At 41.7% G+C, this 12547-nt stretch overlaps 1 protein-coding gene and 1 pseudogene across 1 annotated transcript; both read left to right on the forward strand.

The window, feature by feature from the left end:
- Positions 1-1418: 1418 nt before the first annotated feature.
- Positions 1419-2099, forward strand: LOC146484476 (late histone H2B.L4 pseudogene; annotated as a pseudogene).
- Positions 2100-2995: 896 nt separating this feature from the next.
- On the forward strand, positions 2996-11666 carry LOC146484477 (organic cation/carnitine transporter 2-like). Its single transcript, XM_085104554.1, has 9 exons — positions 2996-3417; positions 4596-4830; positions 5720-5915; positions 6808-7035; positions 7871-8005; positions 8826-8908; positions 9488-9608; positions 9833-9899; positions 10906-11666. Exons 1-9 carry the CDS (start codon positions 3106-3108, stop codon positions 11107-11109), a joined length of 1581 nt encoding a protein of 526 aa, XP_084960680.1. The 5' UTR covers positions 2996-3105; the 3' UTR covers positions 11110-11666.
- Positions 11667-12547: the final 881 nt, after the last annotated feature.

Raw genomic sequence — 12547 nt, forward strand, 5'->3', positions numbered from 1 at the left:
TCATTTGCAAGTTTTGACTTCCTAAGGGTCTGTGGGATACTTAATTCCTCGGTCGGTCAGCAAACTGTTAAGTAACTGGTAATGTTAGAACTGTAAGAACATTCTTGAATAGATTTCATTGGAGACTGAACATCCCAGATTTGAGCAATGATGAGACAATGTATGTGTCGCTCCTGGGTCAAGTCAAGTCATCATATTTTATTATTATTATTATTATTATTATTATTATTATTATTATTATTATTATTATTATTATTACTTTTTTTTGAGGGGGGGTGGGTGGGAGGGGTACTTGACTCAACCCATGTTTGGTATTTTTTTTTTTTATCAGCTTCGCCTATGACATGATAAATAAAGGAATAGGTATATGCTGAAACAAGGAATGATAAATGCTGAATTACGCAGAGATACCACAACAACGGTAAGCCAACTACAGTGGTATAGGGGTGCCGCTGGGGGTTTTTGAAGCTCTGACCCTGTTTAGGACAAAAATACCCTGGGTAGGACAACGCCCTCTATTTTAAGACCGTTTTTAGATCCTGAAAATAAAAGCGCTAAGATCTTGAATGAACAGATCTAATATTGACTGATGATTTTGGGCGCGTTTTTGTTTTGAAACGGTTCCATTGTTAAATGCAGCGTTTTGATCGGGTGGCACTTCTACCGGGCTTTCCGTACATTTTACAGATAAAGTCTCCAATTTCGGATTGCTAAATACTCGAAGACAGTATTTCAGCCATACCCTGTCTTGGACTACCATGGTCCCAGAGGTTTTTCTCGATTTTTCCCCGCGTGAGAGAGCCGCGAAGCGGCGAAAAATCGAGAAAAACCTCTGGGACCAGGGTAGTCAAGGACGGATCCAGACCCTGATTAGGACAGACTCGCTTAAGGCAGGGAGGCCAAAAACCATACCCGGCAAACGGTCGTATGGTCACATCATGCAGGCGAGACGGAAAGCGAACGTAAGTTTTGGGTTCGAGACGATTTGTAAAGCAATTTTGTGACTTCCCAACGTTTTTGTACATTTCATGACACGCTACGCAACGTTCCGTGGAAGTCGTCTCGCCACGCCACCGAACAAATTTGCCTGACAAGTTGCAAGAAAAGGTGCCTAAAATTCTGCTAGTTTGCTTCGTTTATATAAGCTGTGCACGCTTTGTTTGTCCCTCTGCAGCTGCAGGAATTTGTGTTTACATAGTCAAATTTTCCCAAGGCTCCCTCCCTCCTCAATAATAGACTGATCCGTTGAATGTAGGACAGTAGGTCAGATTCAAGCAGTTTCAATAAATAATTATAAAAACAAATGATCTTCGAATTGAAATACAGTTTATTTTTATTGCTTCCCAACACAAAATGTTCCCGGTTTTGGTGGAAATGAAAGGATCGAAATCCACCAATCATAACTTAGACGACGGTTATCTTGTTCTGCGGTTGATCTTATCTTGTTTGTTTTCCCAAAAGAACCAATGAGAAACGAAGAATTTCGATCCTTGGAAATTCAATATGTTTGAATTTCAAACTATAAATAACAGAGCCCTCGCTAATGCTAGCTATTCGACGTTTTCGTTTTGATCGAGAAGTTAGCAGAGGGCTACAGATTTCTTTTTAACTAGGATGGCGCGCAGTATTAGCAGGAAGAAAGAAAGGCTAAGCGGGAAGAAAGAGAAGAGCAGAAAGCCACCAGCTAGTACTGTGAACGACAAGAGAAAGCGCCAGGTGAAAAGAAAGCAAACGTACAACAGATTCATCCACAGAGTCTTGAAGCAAGTTCACCCAGATGCTACCATTTCCAGGAAAGCTATGGTCATCATGAACTCGTTCGTCTGGGATATCTTCGATCGCACTACCATCGAAGCCGCTCGCTTGGCGAAGTACGCCAAGAAGTCGACCATCAGCTCTCGCGAGATTCAGACCGCCGTCAGGTTAATTCTGCCCGGTGAACTAGCCAAACACGCCATCAGTGAAGGAACCAAAGCCGTGACCAAATTCACCAGCCACTAATAAGGCGGTTTGACCGCCATCAAAAACAACGGCTCTTTTAGGAGCCACCATATATGTGAAAAGTCTCTGACCAATGTGTTTTATAGCCCTATTCTTTTTTCCCTGTATTTTATTTATTATTATTATTATTATTATTACTCATATTTTTTGCCGGTTCAGCCCTAATTATCCGAAACCTGCAATAACTGAGGGTTTGTTCTTGTTTTTGCTTAGCATAAAACTTTCCGCGGAAACAATACACCTGGCGTTGTTTGCACAGGCCTCAAAAATCTGTATACGTTGAAAATTCAATTGAATTTTGAGCAGAGGTACTTTGATATAAACATGTATAGAAAATCCTTCAATGCTTCATTCACCGTGAATTTTCACCAGGAGTACTTTAATTTTGTTGAAGCCCTTCAATACTTGAGAAAACAGCAAATGAAACTGACGATCAAAAACATTGAAGGGGTCACTGGTCTCCAGTGGGGCCGAAGTCACGCAACGCCCCGTGACTCCGGTAGGAGGCTCAACCCCAACAGGACGATTTGCGTGGTTTGCTCCTGTCAATCATAATTACGGCAGACCAGAAAGTCTATAAACCGCACTTACTTGAGTGCTGATACGGCCGGAGTTTGAACCCGTCCCGCACGGTAAGGTCCCGTGCTCAACCAATGCGACTGAGCTCTGAACCGATTAATGGCAGTGAGACGGGGTAAACGAGAAATAGGAATATTTTAAAATCCCAGAAATGTCACTCTGACTTAAAAATACTGATAAGATTAAAGTTCGTCAGGGTTTTGTCTGCATGATGCTTCAAGGCATTCACAAAAACCAAACCACATGCGATCTCGCTTTTCATGCACAGTGATAATTTTTGGCGAAAATGCTTTGCAAATGCAAGCTCTATCAAGGCAACCAGTCCTTCGGGCCATTTTCCGTCAAACAATTGGATCTTGGACAGGTATTTGACTTGTCAAAAATAAATGACATTTGTCTGACAGTCAACTGAAAGTGCATTAGCTGAGTGGATTTTGACCCGAAGTCCCATACGCCTGCATATGTAAATTTAAAAGTCACAAACAAAATACACGGAGGCATTTCAATATTTCAAGCAAAACAACAATGACGGAGCCTGCTGACAAGCAAGACGCATTCAGCCGAATTTACAAGAAGACTGAATTCGACAACTTGTTGAACAAACTTGGAGGCTGGTCGCGATTTCAGCAAATCCAGTGGCTGCTTTTGTTTCTTGCTGCTGTGCCCCAAGCTTGGTACACTTATGCGCCAGCGTTTGCCGCTGCTAAACCGAAGGAGGGGCAAATTTACTGCGTTGAAAATCCACAGATAAAAGGAGAGGCGTTTTGTCCAGCGTGGCAAAACGGGACTTGCCAAGAAGCGGGATACACAGTACCTTACACCTCTATCGTTACCGACGTAAGTGGATTGCTTCATTGCATGTTTACTCAATTTACTATTCCCAAATAGTTTTTGGCTCCCCTCCTTAATGTAGATTGAAGTCTGTGGCTAGTGTATTCCGAATTGGGGTTTTCTGAGAATGCGCGCCAGCCATGAGATTTTCTTCGCTCACGGGACATTATTATACAAACAAAAACCTGCAGCCCTTGCGTGCCACAAGAGGCTCTAGGCTTATGTCATAAGCGCAGCATCACGCTACATAAGGGTACTAAACAGCTGTAGTAGAAATTCCTTCAGTGTCCAGAGACATGCATATGCAGCGAATGCGAAGCGAAGGGCGCGCGTATTTCCAAATGTATCGCGCTTGCCTCGCGCTGGGGATTATATTCCGTCTCCGGCGCAGGTTACAATAGCTTCGCGCTAGTCACACGATAACTAAAGGTCATTAAGCGGGACATAAGGTCTATAAACAGGTCCTCAATACCACCGAAGAGCTTTCGCGCTCAAGAACGTTTTTTAAATTCGTTTTTCGTGTTAACTGGGATAGCTTTTAATGCAAACTGAATTATTTGTCCATATCAGTTGTAGAGTTTTAAACGTTTTTGCTTTCAAAATCCCAAGGCCACAAATGTTTTCGGAAGTTTTGAGATAAGCGCGCTAGGCCACGCTCCCATTTTTCGTAATCTGCTCCCTCAAAAAGCCTGAATACTTGGATGTTTTGCTGGTCCTCCCGGCATTTTTCCAAGGTGATTGCACCTGTGATAGCACTCTATCGTAATTTAACCCTATCTAGATATCTAGACCGGGCTTTTTGGTCTTCTGGGCCCGGGGGGGGGGGGGGGGGCTCATAACCTCGCAAGTATAAAAGCTACTGACAGTGAGACTTGGAGGATAGGATAGAAAGTACGTCCAAAGATGTCTCCTTTGAAGTCCGTCATGGTAACATCAAAGTCAATCAACACTAACCGACTATATCAAATGTTTCCCAGATAAATTTCTGAAAAAGTTCTGAAGTTTCAGGGCGTTTGCTCAAATATTAAAAAAGTTATACAGGTTCAAAGTTGCCTTGAATTGATGCCCCCCCCCCCCCTCCTCCCCCCTTCCCCACCCTCCCGGTGTAGATAGAGTAAAGAAGGAAGTAATGGTCTAACCTGTTGACAGACATACTCGGACTCAACCTTAAGTTTCTGTTTTAGTGGGACATGCTGTGTGATGATGCAAAGAAATATGTTCCGCTCACTAAGACAATATTCTACGCTGGAAAGTTGTTTGGTGCATACTTCTTTGGCTGGGTGTCCGACAGATACGGACGGCGCATGACACTATTGATCACCATGCTGGTTCAGTTCATTGCCTCGCTTATCGAGAGTTTCTCGGTGAACTTCGTCATGTACGTCGTCCTGAGGGTTCCACTTGGAATTTGCAGCGGAGGTAAGATGAAATCCTTAAATTTGTCTCTGCATAAGCAAGGTTCATGGGGTCGTTTTTTCATCTCAAGTACTTTAAGGGGGCTATGCCGTGGAAATGTTTTAGTTTTGGGATTAAAACTCCACTGAAATTATATCAAGTTTTCCTAGAAAACAAAGAGGACGACATGAACTGATTTTCTCAACACAAAAAAAGAGGAACTTCAAAAAAAAAAAAGTGGCCAGATTTTTTGTTTTCAAGCTTCTTCATCTTAGCAATCTGGATCTAAAGACACTCTCAATCGTAGTTTTTGAAAGCTAGAAATCAGTTATATTGTCATAAATTTAAACAAAAGTGGACTATTATTCCCATTGGTCTTACTATAAATAGCTAACACATTCTACTATGAAAGGCCTGAGTCATAGGCCATCGGCCTTGCCAGGAGAAAATGTCTTTTACGGTGGTGTTTTTGGCTCATGTACGGGAAGAAGAGACAAAAACTTCACTCTCATGTGCTTACATTCTCTACAAAACTCCTTGAATTGATCATTTCAAGTTGTTGTTTTGTAGAGAACGGGAAGGAATTGTACCAAAATGTATAATGCACGCACATAGCGATATGTTTTAGCCCATCAGCCCTCCGCTTTCTTTCGTTTTTCGTACGTTTTCTACACAGTGATAGCATTTCTCTGACTGAAGGGCCTACCCTGCCTAAAAGTCGATTGATTGTTATTGTCGAATGGCGTTCTCGTTGCCGTGGTCGTCGTCGTTAATCAGTTTCTGTGGCATAAAGGAGCCATAAGTGTTAGTAAATTACTTTTATGTAGAAGTAGTAGCCTGGTAGGTTCTCCTCAAATGAGTTGGCAGGAAAAATTGAAGTCCATGTCTAACCCATGTCTATCCCTGTTGAAAGGTTGCCTGATCGCAGGGTTCCTACTCATGACCGAGATGGCAACTCCTCAGTGGAGACGTTGGGCAAACTGTTTGTCCCAGGTGGCTTATGGGGTTGGTATTGCTGTGCAGGCTCTGATTGCGTACTTCATACGAGGCTGGAAACCATTCAGCTTGGTGATAACTCTGCTGAATGTGCCGTTTATATTGTACTACTGGTAAGTGAGCGTAGAGCATTTACAACTCTCGGGCGTCAATAGGCACCAACGCATTTCGTGGAAAGAGCGGGACAAAAAGGGCGCGGAGCTTGAAGGGATGAACGCGCAATGGTTTTTGACCAACGATAAAAAACCTGAGAACGAAGCAGCCAGTAAATCTGTGTTTGTGGAATCAAGCTAGATCAAATCCACTGTGATTATCACAAAACATAACCGTTGAAGGTGGTTTTAATTCAGAGCGTGGTAAACGAGTTATGTTGTTGTGGGAACGTTTACTAAACATTTCCCGGTTACACCAACGCGCAACTTTTTTTTGTAAAAACAGAGAGAATTTGCTTCCGTAAAGTAAAAAAGAAAACATTTCTTAACTGGAACAATCACTTTTACGTCAATTTTTTAGAATACCTTGAGAAAGAATGTTTTCATAGCAACATTGTCTCGTTTACGTTTCCTTTAATCATGTTATTAGCCAATCACAACTCAAGTATATAAAAAGGGAGTTGACAAAAAGCGCAACAGTGAGTGGACATAAAGCGGGGAAAAACAGCGCATACCATAACGCTTCTGACTTTTTCCATTTTCTTCTTTGTCACCTAATTGGCTGTGTTATTGATGCATTCGCATCGATTGCTCTTTTAGTGCAAGTAACACAATCGGCCATCCAATCGGAATTTAAGAATAGCTAACTAAAAAGAGCAGAGGAGAATTACAGTTGGTTTTCATGGTATTATCAGCTCAAAGTCAACCTCCTTCCCACGGTCCTTTGCTTCCTGAGAGTACCCTGAGAACGAGGTTGCGCTCGGGCAAACTTCTGATTGGATAAAAATTTTACGTGTTGGCGGTGTTGCGCTTTCAAAGAGTGTAAATAGCCGTAATTGTTTAATTTGTTTAGGTTTATTCCCGAGTCTCCACGCTGGCTCTCCGCCAGAGGAAGAGTCGAAGAGGCAGAAGAAATCTTGCGCCGAATGGCAAGAACAAATGGTTACGAATATCCTGAGGGAGCGATAGCGGGAATGCAAACGGAAAGAAAAGAGGAAGAGAAAAAGAAAACTTACCATTTGTGGCATTTGTTCAGCACAAGATACTTGATAAGAATCACCCTTATTGAGGCGTGGTCCTGGTAAGTTTGTGAACCATGTTTACGGTAACACAAGAGGGCTCCCGAGAACACTCGTACCCAGATCTCTCTGCAGGTTTGGAAATGTGACCGTGGGACCATGGGAGATCTGGGCACGATATTAGGGGGTCACAAGTTTGGTGAAACGCAAGGTGAAAACGGGGGATGATGACTGAAACGCGGGTTACGGGATTCGGGATAAAAAGCAATCATTATGGGAAGAGAGATATGCTCTCTTTTGTATCTGGGATCACAGGGAAATAATTTATGCGTAGTTCCTTGTTGTAAAGCTTAGCGACTCAAGTTCTGTGTGATTATGTTTTGTGAGTGAACAAAATTTGGTTTACAGTGAAATGAAATCTGCAAGCCATCATCCTCGGGACACACCCTCTAAATCCGAGGAGTTCACTGTCTAATACTGGATAAGGTATTTTTCGGTATAAGGCCAGACTGTGTCATTGATAGTTGAAGACAACGTTAACTCAAGGAATTTTTGATAGTTGGACGGAAAAACGCTAATTGAAAACATTCGGTGGCTTAATTTAACCTATAATCTTGGCCAACTCAAATGAAAAATTAAGAACATCCCTCCTCTCCATTTCAATGATGAAAAAAGGGCGCGTTTTGCTTTGCGCGTGATTTCAACATTGATTTTTGGGGTGTGGGAGGTTAATTTCTTTTTTTATTCTGTCTAAGATTATAGTTCCGCTCAAAAAAAGGCAAATTCCCCTCAAAATTACGCACACATATCCTGAAACCCCGGTTCACTTCCTGAACTTCTACAATATCATAAGCATCTTCATACCCTGTAATTTCTTTGTTAATTTTTATTTCTCAGGTGTGTGACCAGCATGGTGTATTACGGGCTCAGCTTCAACTCTGGGAATTTGGCGGGAGATTTTTACGTGAATTTTGCTGCGTCTGGATTGGTGGAGATTCCCGCATACCTGCTTGCCACATATCTTGTGGAGAGGTAGGGACAGGCATTGGTAACTCACTATCCAATCAGTGGAACCGTAAGATCAGTACACGCACCAGCAGGCGATTTTAAAAGAGCGCACGAGTCTGAGCGCACTTTTCAAACCCAGCGCGCATGCTATAGATTGTCACATATGACGTGGTTTCAAAAGTCCCATTCTCTAAAAGGGGATGAAGACTGTGGAGTTGTCCTGTCTTTTTGAAATTCAAAGATCTACTCACAGAAAAGCTCGTATATTACACCCTTCTCCCCCCAAACGGCGGCAACAGATTTGAATGAGTTAAAATTGAACTGAATGAAAAACTGATAGCAGCACCGGAAAGAGCACCTTTACTTTAGGAACCTTGCAAAGTTTCAGCATGTTAGGTGTTATATCAGCTTAGGAAATGTAAGATGAAATTGACAAATTTACAGACGCTTGTATGACTAGGGGCATACGTCATACCCCCAGTCATACAAACATCTGTAAATTTTTCATTTTTCAACTTACATTTTCTCAGCTGATATTACACCTGATATGCTGAACCTTTGCAGGGTGACTAAAGTAAAAGTGCTCTTTCTAGTGCTGGTATACGTTTTCTTTTTTTTAATTTTAACTAATTTGAATTTTCGGCCGCCATTTTGAAGAAGGGTCTATTACGCTCCTCTTTAGACATTGAAATGGGGCTTCAGTTGAAAATTTCAATAAAATGTCGTGTATAGCGAGAGTTTTTTTTCTCATTTTATTGTTTCTTTATTTGTTTCCTTCCTCATTTATTCTATTGCTTTGTTTATTTATCGATTGATTTATTGATTTATCTTTTTTCCGTTGCAGGGTGAATCGCCGCATTCCGTTGATAGCATATTACTTTATTGGAGGAATCGCATTAATTTGCGTTTTCATCATTCAACTTGCAGGTATTCCAAATGATTGTGCAGTACAACCCGCCTTGAGTCAGTACAAACGGATCGTGTTTAGCCAGGAGCCCTGGTTTAGCGTATTACTTCTCCTAGTCGCTTCATTCAACGTAAACCGAGTTTAGTTCTGGCCATAGAGCCCACCTAGCTTCAAAGTACAACATTACCTTATCAGCTCTGTTAAAAAATTCAAACATACGACATAAGTCTACAAGCCTTCACATTGCGACCAATTCCTTATTACAACAACTGTCGCTGACAAAAGTAAAAGCTCATTCCCTTATTTTATTATCTGAAACCAACTTATCTCTCCCTGATCCTCTCAGTTCCTCCACAACTTTATGACCCTACAGCTTCAGTGGTTATAAGTGTCACTACTCAACCTGACGTCTATTCGCTATTTGTATCAGTCGTCTCGAGCCTTATTTGTAACGTTTGTTTGCTGGTCTAGCGTGTAAGAGCAGACGGTGATATATTTTGCGCCTCTTCGGTTTCACCTCTGGTGAAAAAAGACCCAGCGCAAAAGCATTTACCCTCGTAGGCTATTTTGATACAATGGTATGTATGTATTTTCTCCAGGAAAACAAGACGAAAACGTTGCCCTTGTCATCGCACTGGCCTTGATCGGCAAGTTTACCATCTCTGCCGCATATTATCAGATTTATATCCACACTGCCGAGCTGTATCCCACAGTGATAAGGTAAGAAGCATTTAAACTGAGATCTAGGCTTTGAAAGTTCCTCTCTCAACCTTTTCTTTTCCACTTTTAATCATGTCACCCTTCTACTGCTCCAAAATTTGTTTGTTTCTCTATAAACAATACATTGCGCAACGCAAACATTGAGACGTTAGATATTTCCAGCACCGTTTTCTCCAATTTCTCAAATTTTAACCATCTTGAAAATGCTTTCTTTATTTCAACAGAACCATTGGAGTGGGGTTTTCGTCGCTGTGTGCTCGAGTTGGTGGGATGGCTGCCCCTTATATTGTGGTAAGAAAAACAATTCAAACAAAATCGATGCCCAGTCCAGAAATCAAGTTATTTATCCTTCATTGAAAAATGGACTGGCTCGCAGGAGTGTAAAACACTTATTGGCATTTGAGGGCCGGGGGATGGAGGGCCATTTGGAGAGGAAAAGAGGCCGAAGCAGCGAAGAAGTTTCTGGGTGTGGGAGGAAATTTGTTACATGGCGGAAAGCAAGATGAATACTGAGGACGCAATAAGATGCATCTAAAACACGGGAAAAGCGGAGAGGAGTGTCAGTCGCCTAGATAGAGGTGTATACTGAGTTTACTACAAATTAAAACTGGTCTAGTCGCGTCACAAGAATACTCGAGCGCGCGGCCCTGCGCACGTGAAAATCGCCTGTCGCGAAGAAGGGCCAGCGAGGAGATGCCAGTTTTCATTTCCTTTGCCGCAAACGCGTTCCCGTCTTCTGGCGTGACTTTTCGTGCGCGAACGAAGGAAATATGCGAAGTCGAAAGTACTGCTGAGAGAAAGAGGTGCAGCCGGATCGAAAAGGGAGGTTCAAAGCTATTTGCATAATTGAAAGGGAGGGGTTCACATTTCAGCGCATGTGCACTGATGAATCTAAATGCTTTCTTATCAACTTTATGGCCTTAAAAATCCCACTCACATGTACTTCAGTAATCACATTCTATCATTAGTCTAAGCAAAATGACTGATGATCAAAATTCACAGAAAATGCTAGTGGATTGTATTCACATTGTCGATATTGAGTTTAGCCGTTGACCGGTACGATTTATTCGACGGTTGATGTGTTTACAGTTATTTGCATACGAAATAACGCAATCATATGAAAAAAATTACCACCTGAGTTACCTATTCCCTTCCGGATGGTTCATAAAACAACGAATTAAATTAAACAGGCTTGGGTCATGGCGAGAAAAGGCGAAAAAGTATTTTGATTCATGGACATGCGCAGAACCGTGAACCCCTCCCTTGAATTTGTCCTTTGTTTTTGTATTCTTCACAGGACAGTACCCCATTAGTTGTCCCTCCCATCGTGTTTGGTGCCACGTCATTTTCGGCAGGGCTTGTCGCTATGTTGTTACCCGAGACGCGAGGGAAGCCGCTTCCGGATTTTGTTGGGAAAGAAATCCCAGAAAAAGGAGACGAGGTTCCGATGACTGAGAAGGACGAAGAGCAAGAAGTTACGGGTTACACATCATCTGTTTAGACGCGCACTAGACACTGACGCCAGAACCTTCAGCGCTAAACTACGAGTGCCCGCGTAATAAAACAAAGTGCACATTAATTACTAACGTAACCTAAACTTCGAACATTTTTGGACTTTAAAACTTCGGGCAAAGCTATACGTCTGCAGAAATCTGAGAAATGAAGCGCCAAAGGTACAATCTTTTAGTGGGGGAGGGGGTCTGAGGCCGGTGTGCTGCCGCATTTTTTTTTTTAATGGAGATTGAACAGTAACTTATAGTGGACTTTGACCACAGATTAAAGCTGAAGTTATTTTCAAAGCACTCGTATTTGTAGAAAACAACAATAACCGACATGTCATGTTTCAGACATCAGTTACATAGATTCGATCATAAAACTAACGGATCCATATCAGCATTGCAAATTTCCTGGACCACTAGCTCTTGATATTAAAGAACTGTTGGGTAGCAATAGACATACCTTTGATGACAACAAATGACTTTTAAGTTTAAAAATTAACAGAATAACCGAGTGATAGGGCGAAAGTTGTCATGATAATGAAGAGTTCACAAGGCCGAGTTCTACTGCAAGCTAAACTGCATCAGTATATCCTTGCGCAGTGCATTTCTGCCCATGACTAAAAACAATACTATTTAAAGCTATACAAACACTGAAGACGATGACAAAATTTCAGGGGAAATCGACGTCACGTTTTGTTTTCAAACACTACTCCACCTAACGGAACAAGCATGAACCCCGTCTTGCGGCAACCCCGTTTATACAACCATTTTGTTTTTACCGCCTCTGTCTTTCGGCTCGAACTTCTAGCTTCTGAAGCGTTACACGTAAAATTTCCTTAATCTAACTAAATACATCAAAATTGTCATTTGTGGAATATTGATCATAACCGTGGTTCTATTTTTTGCTACCATTTTGAATTTGCATTTGACTTTTGATAAATCAATGGCAGTATGGCACTGATATCTTAAAAAAAACGTGCATTTTTGCTCGGCTATTTTATGAAATTCCTCTGCATTAGCCTCTGAACTGGTGTATTTTTTTTTTAATTCCAGGCCTTGATGAGAAAGATAAGAAAGTTCTTTTTACCGATGGCCTAGTCACAAACTTAATAAGACATATCCTAGTTTTATAAAAATGTGAGTGATTTTTACAAAGACATTTCAATTTTCGTTCAGTTCTTTTCTTCCCAAGCAATCATCGGCCGTAGGTTTCCGGTTACACTTGATACCTCTCACCCACACCATCTCCCTCATCCGGGCACCTGACCTCACACCACCCATCCCGTATGTCATGCGCCCGTGCTTGACCTTGACTGTTTGAAAAATACCTCCGCTATTGTGGTAAAAATCTGCAAATTGAATTTCTCTTATATTGAACCTTAAGTAAACAGTTGAAATAGCTGTTTTATTTCTCCTTATTTCCGTAAAAACTTAAACAAG

The sequence above is a fragment of the Pavona decussata genome, unplaced genomic scaffold (assembly GCF_977016875.1).
Source record: "Pavona decussata unplaced genomic scaffold, jaPavDecu1.1 SCAFFOLD_32, whole genome shotgun sequence".
Taxonomy (NCBI): Eukaryota; Metazoa; Cnidaria; class Anthozoa; order Scleractinia; family Agariciidae; genus Pavona; species Pavona decussata.